General features: G+C 33.6%; 1 protein-coding gene across 2 annotated transcripts in view; it reads right to left on the bottom strand.

Annotated features, from left to right (window-relative positions):
• The window catches only part of RNF24 (ring finger protein 24), a 57,890-nt gene that overhangs the window by 8,229 nt on the left and 26,344 nt on the right, over positions 1-23,317 (bottom strand). For both annotated transcript variants that reach the window (XM_039863807.1, XM_039863808.1), the window contains exons 2-4: positions 18,843-18,992; positions 7,157-7,199; positions 5,233-5,274 (exon numbers count right to left, since the gene is read on the bottom strand). In XM_039863807.1, coding sequence (XP_039719741.1) covers positions 5,233-5,274; positions 7,157-7,199; positions 18,843-18,985 — 228 coding nt within the window. In that variant the 5' untranslated portion in view covers positions 18,986-18,992. The remainder of the gene's footprint in view (positions 1-5,232; positions 5,275-7,156; positions 7,200-18,842; positions 18,993-23,317) is intronic.

Genomic DNA, 23,317 nt, shown 5'->3' with positions numbered 1-23,317 from the left:
TGGTGTGAAACAGGCTTCAACTTCATTCTTTTGAATGTGGTTATCTATTTATTCCAGCACTATTTGTTGAACAGATTACTCTTTTCCCAGGGAATTGTCTGGCTACCCTTGTTGAAAATCACTGACCGTAAATGTCTGGGTTTATTTCTGAACTCTCAATTCTATTCCATTGATCTGTATGTCTATTTTTCTGCCAGTCTTAATATACTGTATTAAGGCTGTCAAAAATACTGTAGCTTTGTGGTAAGTTATGAAATTGGGAAGTGTGGTCTCCAACTCTGTTCTTTTCCAAGATTGTTTTTGGCTATTCTGGGGTCCCTTGCACTTCCATGTGAATTTTGGGATCTGCTTGTCAATTTCTACCAAAAAAAAAAAGGAAGCTGTGATTTTGTTAGAGGTTGTGTTGATTCTGTAAATATTTTGGGGAATATTTGCCATCTTAACAATAGTAAGTCTTCCAAACAATGAATACAGGATGTCTTTCTGTTTATTTAGGTCTTCTTTAATATCATTTGATGATGTTTTATAGTTTTCAGCATACAAGTCTTAACTTCCTGTGGCAAGTTTCTTCCTGTGGAAAGAAAGGACACAGTGTGCCTGCCACATGACTTCTCACCCACTATCTGCCTGACCCAGGAAAACTGACTTAAGCATAACTCTTCCTGGTCCTTGTGCAGTGAGGATCCCAGCTGCTGCTGAGATGCAGAGGGGAGGAGATTCTTCTTTCCTTTCTATACATATACATGCAATACCACTCTGATGAAAGAAGGTATGGACCCAAACTTGTTCAGATTTGGAAGCTATGTGGATGGCTGTACCACCGTACTGTGGATGTGGGCTCAGAATTCTGCAAGGCTATGCATGTTCTATTGGTGTATATGGCAACAGCAGGTGGATGAGGCCTTCTCTGGTGGGGTGGCAGGATAGAAAGAATACAATGCAGGAAAAAAAACTGAAGAAATAATGGCTGAAAACTTCCCAAGTTTGGTGAAAGAAAAACTTTCTATATGTGAAGTTGAGTAAACCTCAAACAGGATAAATGCAAAGAAATCCCAGACATCATGCCCAGACATCATAAGCAAATTGCTGAAAACTTAAGGAAAAAAAAATCTCGAAAAATGACGCATTAATGATAAGAGATCAATGATGTGAATGACTGTGAATTTCTCATCAGAAAACCATGGAGGCCAGAAGGAAGTGGCATATTTAAAAAGTGCTGAAAGAAAAGAACTATCAACCCAGAGTTCTATATCCAATAAAAAGAACCTTCAGGAATGAAGGTGAACTAAAGACATTCTCAGATGAAGGCTAATGAATAGAAGTCATAGTCAGCAGATCTGCTCTAAAAGAATTGCTAATGGAAAGTCATCAGATAGAATATGACATAGGAAGGGAACTAGGGACACTGGGAATGAAGAGCAACAGAAATGGTAAATATCTGGATAAATATAACAGACTATTCTTTCTCTCCTAAATTCTTTAAAATATATCTAGTGGTTAAAAGTAAAAAATATAACACCGTCTGGTGGAATTTTCAATGTGTGTAGATGTGATGTGATAGCTGTTGCATAAAGAGAAAATGTAAAATGGTCTATATGGATGTAAGGTTTCTATATTCCAAGTGAAGTGCTAAAAATTGGATCCAAGTATTTATTTTGTAATTCTTAAGCAACCACTAAAAAATTATACAAAAATATAAAAGTCAAAATCACAACAGATAAAATGGAACACTAAAAATGTTCAAATAACCAAAAGAAGGCAGGAAAAAGGAAATGAAGGAATAAAAAAAGAGAAGAGAAAGCAGAAGACAAATGATAAAATGGTAGATCTAATTCCAAACATATCAATAATTGCATTGAATTTAAATTATCGAAACACACTGATTAAAAGACAGATAGGCAGAGTGGATTAAAAAACATGACAAGAAAACTCACTTCAAATAAAATTATATAGGTAGGCTGAAAATAATAAAAAGATGGAAAAAACATGCTATGCAAATATTAATCAAAGAAGCTAGAGTGGCTACATTAGTATCAAAAATTTCAAAGCAAAGAAAATTATGAAAGATGAAAAAGACATGAGATCTTGACAGTCAATTCACCAAGAAGACATAAAAATCCTAAATGTGTATGCACCTAACAACAGAGCTTCAAATAAATAAATAAATGGAAACACATAATGTGTTTATAAATTAGAAGACTCGACATAGTAAAGATACTAATTTTCCTCTGATTTATAGATTTAATGCAATACTAATCAAAATCTCAGCAGGATTTTTTTTTTGTACATATAGACAAACATTTACATGGAAGAGCAAAGAAACTAGACTAGCTAAAATAGTACTGGAAAAGAATAAAGTTGGAGAAATCATACTACTTGATTTTAAGACTTACTATAAAGCTACAGTGATCAAGACTGAAGAGATAGGCATGTAAATCAATGGAGCAGAATAGAGAATCCAAAAACAGACTCACGAAAATATGGTCATTTGATTTTTGACAAAGGTGCAAAAGAAATTCAATGGGGAAAGCACCACTCATCATAACCAGAGCTGGGGACACTGGGGTGAAGAAATCAAAGACTAAATGCAAATGGCAAGTAGATCATAGACTAATGCCTCTTTTCAAGAGAATGCCTCTCAGGCTTCTCTTGAAAAAACCCAGATCTGGCAACAGTTAGCTAGAGCTGAGTGCTGGCAACTTCTTTACGCAGGACTTGTGTGCCTCAGTGTGCCACAGCTTCCATGGCACCTTTCTGTTTCCCTTGACTCCAAGACTCTATTCAACTTATTATCCCATTTGCATGGCTAGAACTAGAAACATGTTTATTTTAGAGATCTGCTTCTCTCTGTCTCTATAAAAAGATAGAGGAAGAAAAGATAAAACAGGGGTTTTATCTTAAACTATGGGTTTTAAGAGAGGGTATTTTTCTTTATAGAAGGACAATATATTTTCATGTTTTGAATATGTATATATCACTCCTTAGCTTCATTTATCATGTGTTGCTTGACTCCTAGACTGGTAAAAAAAAAATTAACAAAAAATGATATAAATAGTCTAGGATGCTGGGAGTAGGGTGGGGGTGGCGTTGCTGTCTGGGCATCTGAGTCTGCAAGGTCCCAGGAAGGCTCCCTTAGGGGAGCAAAAGCCAAGAAGGAGCTATGTGATCACGCAATACTGGACCCCTTAAGAGCCTCTCAAGTGTATACTCCAGATAACAGAACAGTTGTCTCTATGAGACTGCTAACTTCTTGAGAGCAGAAATTAGTATTTTATGTTTGTTTGTGTCTCCTGGTTTAGTAGTGTCTGACATGTTTTATATATTCAATACTTTTAACGTTAACTAATTTTCCTTCTTTAAAATTAAAAACACTGCATATAAAACTAACACTCCTTTTGACAAACTTCCCCTAATCTCTTTCCTCTTCTTTTCTCTTTGTGTGATCATTACATGTCCTTCTCAAACCCAGTAAAACACTTTGTAGTATGCATATAAACCCATGAGCAATGTGGTTTCTTTTAGTTTACGTATGTGATGTAAACATTGGTATCATTTTGCAACTTGCTTTTTTCAAGATCCCATTAGGGATTTTCCCAGGTTGACTGATATATTTATAGAGCTTACTCCTTAATTTGCCTGCTGTATAGCACCTCATTGTTATGAATCGCTGTATCAGGTTACCTTCCTTCCCATCCTTTCTTAATCTTCCAGCATATCATGTTTTATTTATTCATTACCCTATTGATAGAAAATTTAGCTTGTCTCTGATTTTTCACTATTATAATTATTCACTAATAACAGTATCCATATTAAATTCCATGTGCTTATATAGGACTAAGTTATATATGACTATATGCTACTGGAATGCACACAAATCTAAAAGCTTGACAAAAAAATAGTTTTGACACCAAGAAATGCAACCTGAAATGACCAAATGAATTGTGAAAAATACATGGAGGCCTCTAGAAACAACCTAGAGAGCAAGGTTAGGTTTTCCTAGTTTATACCTTCAAATAACAAGGGGAAAAAGATAAGTAGCTTGGCCACACTCACTGAAACTGGAATTGGTGGGTACAGCTGGGATACTGACATACAGTTACGTAACATGATGCATGTATTCAGGTTAAAGATTCTAAACTGTTGGGTCAAACCAATAAGGAAGACTTCGTTTCTTGACAAACCTGGTTATTCAATATTGCTAATGTATGTCAGAATTTAATCTTTTCATTTATGGTCATCAAAGAGACCCCAAATAGAAAAGGGATTACTCTCTATTACTTCATGTTAATTTAGGCTAATTTAATAATGGGAAAATTTTAAAATCAAATAGTAATCAATGCTTGAGTTTAATCTAAGGTTAGCTCAACCATGCGGTAATATATCAACTCTGATAAAAAATATGCAGAAAGAGCAAAGGAGCAGTAGATGATTTCAAAGTGTTCAAGAATAATATAAATCAATTTTATTATTCAAATAATTTCACAAACTCTCTTTTAAAGAGACTGGCAATGTAGCTTCACTATAATTAGACTATATAAAACACGGATACTACAATATACGGCTTTCCAAGTCCTTGCTTTAAATACTAATTCAAAAACTCACAAAAGGAGGAAGAAAAAGGGCTCTAAGATTAAAAATTCTGAACATTGTTAGTCAGAGGCAACACAAAGAATAAAATGAGAAAGAATTTTTACAGACTATGTGTCTTAAGGTGTACAGCAGGACACACACACACTTTTGTATGTTTTAAGTTACAAAGAAAAATAACAGTGAACACCTATGAACAAACAATGCAACCTCAACACTAGACAATCCCAAGGATTTACATCTCTCCCTATATGTTCTTCCCTACTTCATCCTGCTACCTTGCCTCCCCAAACTCCCAACCCCAGAAATAATCACTTTTTTGTGACATTGGTAAGAAGGGACTACTGGGAACATTTTCAAGAGTGAAATTACTCCAAATTCATCTTGAGTAGAAAAACTTATATCTATCTCCTACTCATATAGCATGGACAGCAAGCAGCATCATTACATTGGCATCTTCCCTATTAAAAATATGAGTTATGTTACTCTCTTAAAGCCTTTACATATTGATTTTTATGTGACCTCAACCTTAAATATTCTATAAACCTATTTTTTCAACTTCTGAAAATAATGATGTTTAAGCATATGACAGCATAATTCTATTAGAAAATAGATCAAGACTGAAAGACTTATAAGGCAACTTACCTCATGTAAATTCAGTTCTTTTACTTTTTCTTTTAATATAACCTATAAGACAAAAAAAGCATATTCTTATGCCCATTTAAATCTGTAATTTAAAAAATTCCTCATTGTACTCATGATTATTTTTCTTTGGTATATATAGCTCATTTTCACTCAAATTCAATATTGGAGAGAATCTCTTTTACAGTTTGAGACAGCACATTTTAGCAACATTCTTTAAACTTTAGCAATGATGCAATATTCTCCTGGAAACAATTTTAACATCTCTTTGACAATAGATTAAATTTTGGGAAGAGACATTAACACATGCCTATCTGGACTAAGAGCTAACATGGAGAGAAAATAAATAAGGTTGATTGCCTTATGATTCAGTAAAACACAGCACTGGCTGATGGGACTGGCTGATTCATAATTTATAAAAGATTAAAAAGATCAATCTTTTAGAAGTTTCACTTATTCTTATACATCACTATCTTCAGAAAACTTTAGTTCTACCCAGTTATAAAAATAGGTTTAAAATTCATCCAGGTGCTGGTTCCTAACCTGACTTTGTAGGGATTGTATATCAGGCAAAAGGTATGCCAAGTGATAAGAGGGCAGATTATTATTTAAATAGAAAATTTCTGAGATTAAATTTAGCTTGTTAGAGTTACATTTCAAGTGAAATTGGGGGAAAAATCTCTAAATTTAGTATCTTATATTCCCGAACCAAAAATAGTTTTAAGGGCACATCATAGTTTCAGAAATCACAATCAGAAACTACCATCTAGCTATGCAGGGATGTACGCTATTTCCAATTCAGTAATTTTTAAAGACAATTTTTATCATATGTTTTGTGACTATTAGTTTCATCAATTTCCCCTTTAAATGGCCACCAAAGCCAATTCACTTTCTAGTTAGCTTACATACAAATATCTTATAGGTTGTCAAGATTATGATAGAATTGAGACAAAAAATTTCATTTAGAAAACTAAAACGTTTCACTGTGTGTATGGATCCCATAAGAGACCTACGGGGAAGAGTGTGGGATTACCTACAATATCAGTGTGAACATCTAAGGAACTTGCCAATGAGCTCAGATTTCAGAGAGACATGGACAAAAGATGGACAAAAAGATATGTAATCCTAAAATGGTGAGCTAGTTCTGGAACATCGTGTCAGCAAGGTTAAAGACCCAAATAAACTGAAACTTACAAAAATACACACACACATACATACATACATACATACATACATACATAAAAACAATAAAAAGCTAACAACAAAAATAATTTCATGCTTAGAGCCAAAAGAAAATTAAGAAATACCTATGTACACTGTTTGGTGTCAGTGGTAAAATGTTAATGGATAATACATAGAAGAAAAAAATAAATTTTAGTTGGCCTTCGATAAAAGCTGAGTTTATACTTTAAAGATCAAATCAGTAAAGGGATAGGATAAAGGGGTAGTGGTAAACAGTGATGATCCATATATCTGGACTTCTAGTGGTGTGACATAAGCTAACATTTAAAGTACAAAGGGGAGGAGGTGAGATAACTATAACAAAGCTGGTCACCTCTGAAAAACTGGTATGTCTTCTAATGAAAAGGAGGTAAAAAATTCATTTAATGAAATTTCTGAACTCTAATAGGTTAACAGTAACTTTAAGGATTATAAGCTACAGAATTTCTCTTTAGCAAAATGTTAGCTCAAGTTTTCTGTTAAATTATATTATTATATCATCTCAACTTCCTATAACTCAAAATAATACTTAAGAAGAGTACTTAAAGTGAAGTTGATCTATTTTGTACTGCAAACTGAAATTTTACAAGCAAAATGCTAAAATGAATGCCAATAAATTGAGTCCTAGTTTAAAATATGAATGGAAATCTGAGTTCTCATTTTGGTAAAAAACATGATCAAAGTCAATCTGAAGTACATTTCTTACCTGTTTGTAGGCATAAAATTCTTTGTGCGCTTGATGTCTTAGCCTAAAAGAGAAATGAACAATGCAATATTGAGATTTCCAATATATCAACTTGGAAAAAATCATTTATGATTTAAAGTCCAGAATCTTTATCCTGGAATACACCCAAATGACAAATCTGTTACCGTGTTATGAGAAAGTAACTGGTGAACCATAAAATGTTATTCTAATGTAAGTTCAAGCGAAATCTCATTAAAACAAAATCTTGGTATAACAAATATTTTAATGAAGACTCGGTTCATTTTACATTGATAGTCTACTTATTTCAATAAGTTAACATATCACATTTTTCTTAATTTAAAAATTTAAGTATAACATACTTCTAATGTACAAAAACCTTAATAAAGCTAAATATTTAAAGACACACAAACACACACAAACAGTGTAACTATCATCTAGATCAACACATAGAACACTTCTAGCACTCCTTAAATGACTTCTAATCAATATCCACCCCTAACAGGTACCCACTATCCCGATTTCTATCATTGGAGATTAACTATGCTTGTTTTTGAACTTTACATAAATGGATCATTTGGTATTCTTTTGTGTTGCCTTCTTTCAGTCAACAATTATTTGTGAAATTTATCCATGTTGTTGCAGTAACTGTCTTTTTGACTGACATAGTTTTCGGCGGTATGAATATAAAACAACTTAATTTTACATTCTACTATTGACAAATATTTAGAGACTACTTCCAGTTATTTATTATCAGTAAAGCTGCTACATAAACTCTTCTACATGTCTTTTAGTGGACATACAGACTCATTTCTGTTGCGTATATACCAGCAGGAGTAGAGCTGCTGGTCCAAAGTGCTTGTACTGATTTCTAATCCTTTGGGTAATGAGTTCTAGTTTTTCCACATCTTTGCCACTGCTTGGAATCGTTAGTTTAAAATTTTTTAGCCAGTCTGGTGGGTGTTCAGTGCTATCTCATTTTGGTTTTAATTTGCACTTCCCAAATGGTGTTTAGAACCCTTTCATATGCTTATTGCCCATTAGATACTTTCTTGTATGAAATGCTTGAGTCTTTTGCCCATTTGAAAAAATGAGTTGTCTACCTTTTTCTTATTGATTTGTAGGAGTTCCTTATATATTTTAGATGCAAGTCTTTTGATGGGTCTTTTGTACTGCAATTATATTCTACTCTATGGCTTGCCTTTTCATTCTGATGAACAGAAGCTTTTAATTTAAGTCCAATTTATCAACTCTTCCCAATAATGTCAGTTCTTTTTGTGGTCAGGTAAAGAAATCTTTGCCTACCCCCAGGTCTTAAAGATACTCTCTTCTGTGTACTGTGAAAACAATTTGTTATTTTACCTATTAAATTTAAGTATATGACTCTCTGAAATTAGTCTTATATGTATGATTTGAAGTAGAGGTTACAATTCTTTTTATCCACATGCAGATTTTCATTTGGCTCATTTATTAAAAAGACCTTTCTTTTCCCACTGCATTGCAGTGGCACATCTGTCGTAAGTCAGACCCAATATGTGAGTCTTTCTACAATTTTTATTCTGTTTTGTGGATCTATTTGCCTATACTGGGTTGAAGAGTATCCCCTCAAAAATTCATATCAAACTGAAACCTCAGAATGTAACCTGGTTTGGAAATAGTCTGCATACTATTAGTTAAAGAGAGATCATATTGGGATTAGGGTGGACTCAATCCAATATGACTGATGTCCTTAGAAGAGGAGAGGAAATAACAGACACGGGGATGAAAACCAGGTGAAGATAGAGACAGAGACTGAAGTGATGCAACTACAAGCCAAAGAAATACCAAACATTGCCAGTAACCACCAGGACAGGAAGAGAGGCAAGTAAGGATCCTCTCCTAGAGCCTTCTGAGGGAGCATAGCCCTGCAGACACCTTGACTGTGAACTTCTAGCCTCCAGAACTGAGATTAAATTTCTTTTGTTTTAAGCCACCCAGTTTGTGGCATTTGCTTACAGGAGCCCTGGGAAACTGATGGGCCTGTATCAATACCATGGTAGTTTTTTTTTTAACTTGTATTTTGAAATAATTTTAAGCTTACAGAAGAGTTGCAAAAAAGAGTTCACATATACCTTTCTCCCAGCTTTTCCAATGTTTATATCTTACACAACCATAGTACAATGATCAAAACAATTAACATATATTGATATTGATATATTAACAGACTTTATTTGAATTTCCTGGTTTTTTTTTTCAATATGATCATTATTTATTTTGTTGCTCAAATTGATTTAGGTTTGGCCTTTAGGAGCTCCATCAGGTTGACTCCTGTGTCCTTTCTACATGCCTTCATCATTGTCCATGCATTTCCTTGCTTATTGGCACTGAAAGATGTTCCAGGCTCATCTTGTATTTTCCATGCCCCAGTTATGGAATTAACCACTTCTTCCAAAGAACGTTGGTTTCTTTTATTGGAGAATAGTATTTAGAAACCAAGACCTGGGTGCTAGGTGAATTGTACTCTGGTTCAAGTACTGGAGCTCTGTAACAAGTCTTGAGGACTGATAGTATAAGTCTTCAAGCTTTGTTCTTAACTATTGTCTTGGCTATTTTTGGTCCTCTGCACTTCCATTTAAATTTCATGAGCCTGCCAATTCACACACACACACACACACACACACACACAATCTGTTGGGATTTTGACTGAGATTGAATGGAATTTATAGATCAATTGGGGAAGAACTGACATCTTTGCAAGACTGAGTTTCCAACCTAGCAACATAGCATATTACTCTATTAGATCTTTAATTTCTCCCTACACATTTCTAGGTAGAACACTCACATCTTTCCTAGATTTATTCCTAGGTATTTGGTAATTTTTTATCTATTATAAATTGTATTTCAATTTTTTCATTTTCTAATTCTTTGTTGCTATAATATAGAAAAACACAATTTTTGCATGTTGATCCTGTATCTAGTGACTTGCTAAGTTCACTTACTAATTTTAAAGTTTATCTGTAGAATTGTTTGGATTTTTTAAGATACAGCCTCATTCTGTCTACAAATAATGAGTTTAAACTCTGCCTTTTATATTTGTATATATTTTACTTATTTATTCATTTCTTTTATTTTTTTCTGCAATGGCTAGGACCTTTAAAACAATGTTAAATAAAAGTGGTGATAGTGAATGTCCCCATCAATAGGTCACTATTATGTTTTCTCTAGATTTTTTTAATAGATAACTTTGATTCAAATAACGTTCCCTTGTATCGTTTGATTAAAAAAAATCATAAACATATTACTTTTTATTAAATGTTTTTTTCATCACTTTTTCTCCCCTTTTTACAGTCAATGTGATATACTGTATTGATACCTTCATTCCTAGAATAAACCCCACTTGGTTGTAATATACTTTTTTGCATATCTCTGAATTTGATTTACTATATTTTGTTCATGAGAAAGATTAGTCTATAATTTCCTTTCTTGTAATGTCCTTGTGAGTCTTTGGAATCAAAATTATGCTGGCCTCATTATATGAGTTGAGAAGAATTTCTTCTATTCTCTGGAAGAGTCATTTAATAAGAGTGGTATTTTTTTTTCTTAAATGTTTGAAGGAATTCCCTGGTGAAGTTACCTAGCTTGCAGTCTCTTTGTGAGAATGCTTTAATAACACATTCAATTTCTTATATAATTATTAATATTTTCTTTCTTCTTCAGTTTTATTTCAATAAGAAAATATTCCTTTATTTGTATTCACATAACATATAATTAACCATCTTAAAGTGTATAATTCAGTGTTATTTAGTGTAGTCACGATGTTGTGCAACCACTAGCTCTCTCTAGTTTCAAAACTTTTTCAACATCCCCTGCCAAAACACCTGGTCTCCTTAAGTAATCACTCCCTTTCCCCCCTCACCCCATTCCCTAGAAACCTCTAATCTGCTTCCTGTCTCTGGATTTGCCTATTATGAATATATTATATAAAAGAAATCATAAAATGTGACATTTTGTGTCATTTAGCATGTTTTTCAGGTTCACCCTAACTGGAGCATGTATCGATACTTCGTGACTTTTTATGACTAAATATATGCCATAATTTGTATATTCATTCATCTATTGATGGACATTTGGGTTGTAGTCACCTTTTGGCTATTATGAATAATGCTGCTATAAACATTCCTGTATAAGTTTCTGTGTAGACATCTCTCTCCATTTGCCTTGGATATACACTTAGGAGTAAAATTTCTGGATCATATGGTAATTCTATGTTTAACTTTTTGAGGAACAGCTGAACTCTTTTCCACAGTGGCTGCACCATTTTACATTCCCACCAGCGATGTATGTGTTCCTATTTCCCCACGTCCTTGCCAGTACTAGTAATTTTCCATATTTTGATTAGTATCTTAGTAGGTGTAAAGTGGTATCTCATTGTGGTTTTAATCTGCATTTCCTTAATGACCAATAATGTTGAGCATCTTTTCATGGGCTTGTTGGCTATTTGTTTATCTTCTTTGTAGAAATTGCTATTTAAGTCCTTCACCTATTTTTAATTTAGTTGTCTTTTTGTTGTTGAGTTGTAAGAGTTTTTAAGATATATTCTGGATATTAAACCTTTATCAGATACATGATTTGCAAATATTTCTCTCCTATTCTGTAGGTTGTCTTTTCATTTTCTTGATAATGTTCTTTGATACACAAATGTTTTTGATTTTTATAAGCCCAATAGAAAATTTTTTCTTTTGTAGCTTGGGCTTTTGGTGTTACATCTAAGAATCCATTGCCAATCCAAGGTCATGAAGATTAACCCATTTTTTCCCCCAAGAATTTTATAGTTTTAGCTCTTATATTTAGGTTGTTGATCCATTTTTGAGTTTTTATATAGGATGTGAGGTGGGGGTTAAACTTCATTCTTTCACATGTTTTATTCAGTTGTCCTGCCATTTGTTGAAGAGGCTTCTTTCTTGGCTGAAAATCAGTTAGCCATAGGTGTTTATTTCTGGACTCTCAATTCTATTTCACTGGTTTATATGTCTATTCTTATACCACAATGTTTTGATTACTGTAGTAAGTTTTGAAATTAGGGAGTGTGAGTCTTCCTGTTTTTTTTTTTTTTTCTTCAATATTGTTTTGGCTATTTGGGGCTCCTTAGAGTTCCAAATGAATTGAGGATCAGTTTTTCCATTTCTGCATAAAAGGCCATTGGAATTTTGATAAGAATTGTATCGAATCGGTAGACTGCTTTGAGGAGTACTATCATTTTAAAAATACTAAAGCTTCCAATCCATGAACATAAGATGTCTTTTCATTTATTTAGATCTTCTTTAATTTCTTTCAGCAATGTTTTGTAGTTTTAGTGTACAAATCTTTCACCTCTTGGGTTAAATTTATTCCTGAGATTTTATTCTCTTGGATGTCACTGTAAATGGAATTGGTTCCTTTATTTCCTTTTCAGATTGTTTCTTGCTGGTGTGTAGAAACACAACTGATTTTTGTGTGATTTTTATACCCTGAATGTTTGCTTAATTAGTCCTAGTAGATTTTTTGGTGTGTATTCTATGAGTTTATCTATGTATATAGAGTTTTACTTCTTTCTGATTGGATGCCTTCTATTTTGTTTCTTGCCTAACTGCTCTGCCTAGAACTTCTAGTATAATACTGAATAGCAGTGGTAAAAACTGGCATCTTTGCCTTGTTTCTAATCTTACACGGAAAACTTTGTCTTTCATGGTTGAGTATGATGTTAATTGTGGATTTTTCATAAATGCGATTTCTCGGGTCAGTTTTGATAAATTATATTTCTGCTAGGAAAATGTCTAATTCAACTAAAATTTCAAATTTAGTGGCACAAAGTTGTTCATATCCTTTGTGATCTTTTAATGTTTGTAGTATTTGTAGTAATGTCCCTTTTTTCATTTTTGATATTAGTAATTTGTTTACTCTATTTTTCCTGATCAATATTTCTAAAGATTCATCAATTCTGTTAATCTTTCCAAAGAATCAACTTTTTGTTTCAATAATATGTTTTCAATTTCATTGATTTCTATGCCTAGCTTTTAAATTTTCTTTTGCGTTTAACTGGCTTTTTTTTAAAGCTTCATGAAAGGAAAACTTTCATCATTGGTTTTCAGTCTTTCTTGTCTAATATGTGATTTTGAAACTATAAATTTCTATTAATTAGGTCAAATTTATTAATCATGTAGTTCAAATCATCTCTATCCTGAGTTTTTTTTTTTTTTGTCTGCTTGTTTTACTGAGAGAAGTGTACAGTGCTTTTCATGTAAAGGAATAAAATGAACTCCATTTGAGTTCATTAAAATGAGGCTTAATTTGTACATTTGTTTTATTTATTTGACTCTTTTAAATTGGATCTGCATATTTTCCCAAAGCATCATTACTTCCAGCCACAGCATGGGTCAATTTGTGCTTATCTTTTTCTTCAATCCCTGGCTCAAAAATTCACCCCTGCCAGGAAGTTCTATTTAAATTATCTTCACCCTTCTGATTATTCTTTTAGACTCTAAGTCCCACTAATTACCTAATATTTTAGATTGAGCTATTTTATTTTACATTTGCTATGCAATGAACACAAATGTCTCTTTGCTATTCCTTCCAGGAAACAAACTACTAGTAATATAGGTTGTAATTTATTTGGTGAAAGGTAAGAATGGAAAACAATATTTTTAATTTCCTTTTTCTTCAGCAGCTTGTTATTCATTATTAAAAGAAAAAAAAAACAGTAAAATAGGTATAATCTTCATTCAAAAAGTTCCAGGCTCAAAAAAAAAAAAAAAAAAAAAAGATTTTGAAATTCAAAAATAGTTATTTGGAAATGAGGCCTGATAAATACAATTTATTATTATTTTTTAAGTGATTAAGAACACATGCTCTGAGGTCAGATCCAATTGGGTTTGAGTTACAGTTCTAACCAACTTTTATCTGTGTGGCTGTAGGAAAATTACTTAACTTCTGTAAAATAAAGATTAAAAAATTACCTAGTTTAACTGCAGTGTACAGCACAGGATCTGACACATAGTAAGTGTTTAATAAATATTCATTCCTAAAAAAGTATCTAAGAAAGCATGATTAACAATGCTGAACGGTTTGGAGAAAATGACAAAACAAAACAAACAAACAAACAAGACAAAACCAGCTTATGGCCACTACAAACCTGTGGTCTCCATTCTCAGCTAGACCCTCCTCATTGCTCTCTAGTTTTACACATTCTTGCTCAGTATTTTAATCTGTTTCCATGCAGTAGTCACTTCAAACCTTGCCACTTTCTTCAAGCTTTATCCTATCACCTCCTTCCCTATTCAACTACTTTACAAAGAAAGAGACTGTAATACATATAGCTCTCTCACTCCCAGCCCTGCATACCTACATATATACTGTTCTCCAGTTACCTTCATCTCTGTCTTAAGAAGGTATGCTCCTGCTTTGACTAATACTACTTTAACTTTTAGATGTTTCTTCTCACTTCCATGATTCATTCTCTCACAAATCTTCCACAACTAGCTCATTCTCCTGAATATTTATAAATGTAATATTTATTTGATAAATCTGTATCTTAAAAAAAAATCAAACACAAAAATACTTTCTTGGTTCTACAGCAAACTGCCCCTCAACCCCAATCTTTTCTCAGCCAAGATTCTTCAAAGAGGAGGTAGGTTATATTACTTATATTCATTTTCATCTGCTGTTCAGGCTTTGCCCCATTATAGAGCACCTTTCATCATCCCTGTGACCCATGCTACTGAAACATTTCTCAGATTATGGATGCAAATTGTTAAATGTACAATTGACTCATGAACAATGCATGAGTTAGGGGTGCTGACCCCTTGTGCAACTGGAAATCCACGTATAGATTTTGACTCCCTAAAAACTTTACTAATAGCCTACTGTTGACCAGAAGCCTTACCAATAACATAAACAGTCAATTTAACATATCTTTTGTTATATGTATTATATACTGTATTCTTACAATAAAGAGAAAAAATGTTCTTAAAAAATCATAAGGAAAATACATTTACAGTATTTATTTTAAAAAATATGCACATAGTGAACCCACGCAGTTCAATCCTGTTGTTCAAGAGTTAACTTTACTGAACTTTTCAATTCTCTTACTGGACCTTCTTGGGAACAGCTGACACAACTGACTCAATCCACTGAAACCCTATTTGTTGGGTACCTCTCTCAAGATTTACTATCTTCTGCTATCCCTTCCTAGTCTCTTTAATGGGCCCCTTTTAAATATTAGTGTTTCCCTAGGATTCTCTCCTAGATTCATTTTATTTCACTATACTATGTTCTCTGTAGGAGCCACTCCTGGCTATAGTTTCCATCTATATTACATGACCTTCTACTTTCAGACCAGTCTTCTCATAAGCTTTAGACATATATCCAACTGTGTACTAAACATCTTGACTATTACACAGGGAACTTGGTTCCATGTCTGAAATGGAACCTATCATCCTCCAACCCCAACTTGCCCATCCATTTTCGATCTCTGTGAAGGGACTGCTTAAGCCAGAAGTTCAGGAAAGATTCTAAGCTCATCCTTTTCTCGTCTTTAATGCCCAGTCACCAAATTCTGTTAATTTTCACCTCCCAAATATTTCTCACAACCATCCATAACATACTCTCTCTAGCTCTATTGTCATTATCTTGGTTCAAGACCTTATAATATCTATTAGGTAAGTCAATATTTTCCCTCTATTTTTAGTCTCAAAATTGTACATATATATCAAAGTCATATATAATTTTACAGGGTTAGTAAAAAAACTGGCAGTCCTCTGCCTTCTTTCTCAGAGATAACCATTTTTTCCCTTTTAGCTCACTATTGATATTTACTTTCATATCTCTAAATATCCTTCTTGTGTTGCTACTCTTGATTTTTCAGTTGTATGCATATCTAATGACTTCCTACTAGGAACACCATACTTTCCTTTACAAAAAATCACTTATCGAGTGCCAATATTGTGCCAGGCATTGTTCTGTTTTGGGTAAATGATACAGCAAACAAAACAAATGTCTATCTGGGGAGAGAGATAAATAACAAACATAAATTAGAATATTATATGATTCACTATAAAATAGGATCATTCCTAGCAAGGTAAGATGTCCTTTTGTGCTTCAGTAGTGATCTATTCATAGCCCTATCACAGGCAGCAGGCTCTACACGACAATATTATGTAAGATCGTGGTTGGTAGTGGGTGCCTTGTTTATTAGACCTAAGCAGTATTCCTCCTATGGTTCTGATGAGTCTGGCTATGCATGAGAACAGAAGAGCCCCCTAGGAAGGTGCTGGAGAACTTATGTTAAAAAATAGGCCTGGGTAATTTTAGAGGAGTTGAATCCATGAATCCCCTGACCAACTATAATGACTTGTTAAATCCAGACTTAACATCTGAAGGGTTAAAAGTAACAAACTAGGATGAACAGAAAGGAAATGCTTCTTACTTTAAGGTTAAATTTTCGAAATGGTTACCAATGACTTATAAATAAAGCTTAGAAATGTTTGAACATGACAGGCTTCTCTGATTTAAAACGATAATTTGATTTTAGTGTAGCAGATCCCCACTTATTTGCTTTGTTAGCTGAATAATAAAAAAGGATAAAAAAGGATAAAATGAAGTACAATGATAATGCATGAAAACAATTGCTATCATTTTTTTATCTCTTTACTTATTTGCTTGATCATTAGAAGAAATACAATGAGGTAAAATGATGTTTCATAACTTATTTCTCAAAAAACTTACCCAGAATCACAATTGGTATATTAGGATTTTTCTAAAAACAAAAAAATTAAAGGCTTAATTCTTTAACATATAATAAAAACTATACTATACATTTTAGAATATTTTATATATTATAATCTTTCCTTAATGAACCTTTTAAAAGTATTTGGTTATATTTTTGTATTAGTTTTTCTTTTTAAAAATAATTTGGTTTCAAATATTAAATTTGCAAATTTCTAAGTTAAGTCAGTATTTGTGGAGAAATAATCAAAAAATTTAGTAGGTCTGAAAAAACGGAAACTTTTAATGCTATCCCCATATCCTGTCTGTGCTATGGCTAATTCCTTAATTAAAAAAAAGCTGAATATTTATATAACATTTATCAAACTATTTATCAAACTATTATTAAAGAATTATTTTAAAAAAGGACATTTCTAGAAATAAACAGATTTTTAAAAAGTGTTTCCTGAATGCTACAATTATATTAGCTAAGTATTTCTCTGAGCAAGACCTAAAAATCATAAGCAGCCAGCATATCTATGAGATACAAAGAGTGATTACATTTTGTGAGAACTTCAGAAAAAGTTCACTTTCTATGAAGAATGTAAATTCACTTGTCAGAAAATCAGAAGCTACATACTAAATTCATTTGAATTTGACGATCAGTAAGTGCCCTAAAACACTGGGGGCCACGATGAATTATTGCTGAAAGATATCTGAAAATGGCATTTATGTTAACTATAATCATACTGTACAAACACTAAAAACTGTTAGATGTATAGCTGTATTATAAAATTCAATTTTCTATTATTTTATTCCATAAGCTCTTTGAACAATACAGTATAAAAATTTTTACAGTCTGAGTTTTGGCTTTGAAAATGCTTGCTTAAACAATTATGAGTCATTCAACTATGAATCCTTTACTGGACAAATCCATTACTTCTTCAAATGATGTGTTACTCTTTATAACTTGTCTGCACATGTGCTGTAGAGCTTGTGGAATACTTAGTGTTGTATACAGATAATCAATCACCTGAACACCTGACCAGTTCAATAACAAATGGGAGTTTAAAATCTTGAGAGACCACGAGAATCTGTTTAAAAGTTTGGATCTTGTTTGAGACATTGCTTTCTGATCCCTAATGACTTTAGCTAACAATGATGCAACGCCCTCCTGAAAAGCAATCTTGAAATATCCATGAAAGTAAATTAAATCTTGGGACAATGACATAAATGTATCTGGTTTAAATGCTAATGTGTTGGAAAAATAAATGAGAACAATTTTCTCCTAGAGTAAAACACCTCATCAGCAGATAGAATTGAAGACTGTATAAAGGTATTTTACTAATAGTAACTCATAGAAGGTTAAAGTGTTAAGCCATTTTAATTTTTAAAAATTTGTTTATCATTCTGAAGGGATTCACAGGCTTCCCCAAGATATGCTACTTTGACATGTGGATTATTTTGAGCTGAAGGCAAAGGAGACCCTGCGGGCCCAAGAGAAACTTTTATCTCTCTCTTAAAAAAATCTAAATTGGGGGCTTTGCCCATAACACTTATTACCATAAATAACTTATGACCCACAGGGCAGGACAAACATGTAATTACTGAACATCTGCTTCTCTTATTGTCCTTCGAATGACCTACCTCCTCCAAGGCACCTTAGCTCTGAATGCCATATATACCTCATTTTAACTTTCTGTCCCTGAACTCCTCATGTATGTGGGGTCTCTGACGCTCTTGTGTAAGTGGGGTTCCCATATATGCATATGTAATTAAATTTGGTTATTTCTCTTGTTCATCTCTCTTATGTCAATTTGATTATTAGACCAGCTGAAAGAACCTAGAAGGGAAGAGGAAATTTTCTACCCCTCCCCAACAATACTTATAAAACATTTTAACCTAAGGGCAGAAAGTTGATTTATTATTGTTTAATATATTCTGTAGTAACATAAGAATGAAAATTGATTACCTAATCAAGTAGCAACAGAAGAGTAAACTAAGGATGAAGACAAATATAGCAGTGCCAAAAACCACAATATATATGTTGAGAGGCAGATTCTGGAATCCAATATTAGGCATTCTGAAGTTGTAATGTGGGAAATCCGAGCTCATGGATGAACTGTGGGGGGAAAAAAGAAAAATGGAAAAAAATTAAGTTATAAAGACTAGCAACCAAGCCACCATCATCTTTGTACATGTACAGTAGTCCCTCCTTACCCTTGGGGGATATATTCCAAGACCCCCAATGGATTCCCAAAACCATGGAGAGTACTGAACCCTATATACCCTATTTTTTTCTGTACGTACATACATACCTATGATAAAATTTAATTTATAAATTAGGCACAGTGAGCAATTAATAACTAAAGTAGAACAAGTATAACAATATACTATAATAAAATGTGAATGTGGCCTCTAAGTATCTTTTTGTACTATATATACAGCATGGACACGCTGGACAAAGGGATAATTCACGTCCAGGTCTGGATGGTCAGATATTTCATTATGCTGCTCAGAATAGCACGTATTTTAAAACTTATGAATTGTCTATTTCTGGAATAGTCCATAAATTTTAATGTCAAGGAGAATATAAAGATGTGGGGAAAATTAAAATGTAAACTGTATATATGTATGTATGCATATTTGGTTTTCACCCACAATTTCTGGCTTACAGCTCCTTGGAATTTCCGGAGCGTTGAGAGTGAAAAAGGCGTTTTTGTTATGTTAGAAGTGAGTTCTGGAAACTACCTAAGGATGGGGGCTGGTTGCCAAGGGAGTCAACTACATGATTAGAGGGTTGGAACTTCAGTCCCTCCCCCTGACCACCAGGGAGCAGAGAGGGGCTAGAGACTGATTTCAATTGTCAATGGCCAGTGAATTAGTCAATCATGACTATGTAATGAAGGCTTCATAAAAACCCAGGAGGGCAGCTTGTTGGTCCTTTTTTGGAGAGTTCTGGGTTGGTAAACACATGCAGGTGCTGGGAGAGTGGTGTGCCTGGAGAGGGAATCGAAGCTCTGTGCCCCTTCCTACATACCTTACCCTATGCGTCTCTTCTATCTGACTGTTCTTGAGTTACATCTTTTTATAAACCAGTGTGATACAGTAAATAAAATGTTTCTGAGTTGTGAGCCATGCTAGCCAATTAACTGAAGCCAAGGAGGATCCTTAGTTATAGCAGTTGGTCAGAAGTACAGGTAACAATCTGAACTTGTGACTGGCATTGAGTTGGAAGGGGTCACTGGAGGGAGCAACAGCTGGTTGGTCAGAAGCACAGGTAAGAGAATGGGCTTGTGTGTGTGTGTGTATGTGTGTGTGTGTGTGTGTGTGTACAGTCTTGTAGGACTGAACCATTAACCTGTGGAATCTGATACTATTTCTGGCAAGATAGCACCAGAATTTAGTTAATTCTTGGACACCCTGCAAGTGTCTTAAGAACTGTTGGTGTGGGGGCAAAATCTCCCACCCCCACATTGGAACTGGGTCCAGGAACCCTTTTCAATCCCTTAGAAATATCTCTCATCAGACACACTGGACTTTGTAAAATAACTCAGTTTTGGAAAGATTAAAATAAACATCCACACTGAGAGGGTTAATAAATAGGCAAATAGAAAGTGATGTGATGGGAGAAGGAACAGGTTTGCAGTCAACAACTCTGGATGCCGTTCCTAGGATGTCACTAACTAGATGTCAGTACTTGGCCCATCTATACCTCAATTTTCTTATCTCATCTAAGATTTAATGTGAGTGTCTGTGTGTGCATTTTGGTTGGGGCAGGTGGGAAGGATGACATTAAATAAAAGTAGTAAATAATATTAAAAAAAACCCTAACAAAGATCAAGTCTCTGGAGAGGATTCCACCAAACCCAGTGATCTTTTCTTAGGAAACTCCTCTGCACACATGGCCAAACTTTGTGTCAAGTGGCCTGCCAACCTGGCTCCCAGATACAGGAACTGGATACCTATCGGAGCCAAAGGCAGCCATCAATATAGGCTAGCTGGGAGTGAGTCAGTGTGAGAACATTGCCTGAAAAGGTCCTTGCACTAGGTGGCACCACCAAGGAACTCTTGGGGAATTCTGAAGAGACAAAGACATGTGGAGTATTATAAGTAGTGTTGTCAGCAGAGACATTGGCCTTGGTGCTCTTGGAGGCTGGCTGCTGAGACTTGCTTGTGAGTTGTCCATTCTTGGCAGGGCCTTACGAACTATTACCAGAGGAGTGGGGGTTGGCAGAAGATATGCTCATGTAGAATACATTTTAGGAATTTTCCTCCTTTCTTTTGGTAAATGAAATTGCTTAGCTATGATTAATATGTTGGCCCAACAGTCTAAGTAGTATATTTATTATTCTAAGATGTTAATCTTACTTTAGAGATACATTAGTTTTATAATATTTTTATTATGATATCTGTCCAGCATGCATATTAATAAGCTTTTGAAATAAGAGTCTTTAAAAAGAGAGTTACTACTCATTATTCTAGTAAATAAGCATTCTTTGCCTTGTAAGTATATAAATGTAAAAGTTATTTAGTAATTGTTTCTTGTGGGAGTAAAGAGGAGAAATAGAACAGACAGTGCTTTGTTGGATCTCACTTAACATTTTTGACTTTATTTGCATGAAAACCTTTTCCCCCGTATGCAATTATTAGTTCCTGAAATCTCTAGTCTCAGCCTATATTTCAAACCTCTAAACAGTTAAAAAAAAAAAAAAAGAAAGAAAGAAAGAAAGAGAAAAGAAACAGACAGGACGATGAATATTTTATTGGCAGTGGGATTTCTCACCAAGATAGAAAAGGGACAGAATATATGAGATTTGGCTCCACAGAGGACCTGTGGTTTAATAATTTTTATTACATCCTGCTTCTACTTGCTTTGGATTTAGTTGTTCTTTGTCTAGCTTCTTACAGTGGAAGCTTAGGTTATTGATTTAAATTATTTACTCTTTTCTAATATAGACATTCATAACTATAACGTTCCCTCTAACCTCTGCTTTAACAATGTCCCATTAATTTTTGGTAATCATCAATGATTTAATTTTTTGAGCAATAATTTAATAAACATTTCTAAAGTCAGGTAGCAGACCATTATTCCAAAAGTGATACTCCTGAATATAACTTTCAAAATTTTGGTTTATCACAATTTCTTAAGAGGATATATACCCTGTATATCCTCAAAAAACAGGTGAAATTCACATAACATAACATTAACCATTTTAAAGTGAGCAATGCAGTGGCATTTAGTGCTTTCACATATTGTGCAACCACCACCTCTAAAAGCATTTAATTGCTCTAAATTTAATAAAACCCTGTACCATGAAGCAGTTACTTCTCATGCCTTCCCTTTCCCCAGACTGGGCAAACATCAAACAATCTATGGATTTACCTATTCTGCTATTTCATACACATGGAATCATACAATATATGGTTTTTAGTATCTGGCTTCTTTCACTTAGCATGTTTTGAGATTCATATCCATGTTGTAGTATGTCAGTACTTCATTGCTTTTTATGGCTGAATAATATTCCATTGTATGTATATCCCACAATTTGTTTATCCATTCATCCGCTGATGGACAATTGGGTTCTTTCCACCTTTTGGCTACTGTGAATAATGCTACTATGAACATTTTTGTACAAGGATTTGTTTGCATACCTGTTTTCAATTCTTTTAGGTATATTCCTAGGAGTGAATTGCTGGGTCATATAATTGTTTAACTTTTTGAGGAATCACCAAACTTTTCCATAGTGGTTATACACCATTCTATATTCCTACCAGCAATGTACAAGGACTCAAATTTCTTCATATCCTTAGTAACACTTATTTCTGTGCTTATTTTTAAAATACCCATCCTTATGGGTGTGAAATGATATTTCATTGTGGTTTTGATCTGTATTCCCTAATGACCAATGATGTGGAGCATCCTTTTGTGTGTTTATTTCATTTTTATATCTTTGGAGAAATGGCTATTTAAGTACTTTGCCCATTTTTAAACTGGGCTTTTTATTAAATTGTAAGAGTTCTTTATGTATTCTGGATACTAAACCCTTATTAAATATATGATTTACAAATATTTTCTCCCATTTTGTAGTTCATCCTTTCACTTTCTTGACAATGTTCTTTAATGTATAAAAATTTAGTGAAGACTAATTTATCTTTTTTTGCTTTCTTTTTTTCTTTTATGGCTCATGTTTTTGGTGTCATATCTAAGAATCCATTGCCAAATCCAAGGTTATACAGACTTATCTCTGTTTTCTTCTAAGAGTTTTAGCTCTTATATTTAGGTCACTGGTTCATTTTCAGTTATTTTTTGTATAAAATATGAGCGGTCCAACTTTGTTCTTTTGCATGTGAATAGTTGCCTGGCACCATTTTTTAGTCTATTCTTTCTCCATTGAATGGTCTTCCCTACTCATGTCAAAAATCAATCGGTCATAAATGTTTGGG

Source organism: Pteropus medius, unplaced genomic scaffold (assembly GCF_902729225.1).
Source record: "Pteropus medius unplaced genomic scaffold, Ma_sr-lr_union100, whole genome shotgun sequence".
Taxonomy (NCBI): Eukaryota; Metazoa; Chordata; class Mammalia; order Chiroptera; family Pteropodidae; genus Pteropus; species Pteropus medius.
Note: the sequence above shows the minus strand (reverse complement) of the source record. Positions and strands in the feature narration are given on the sequence as shown.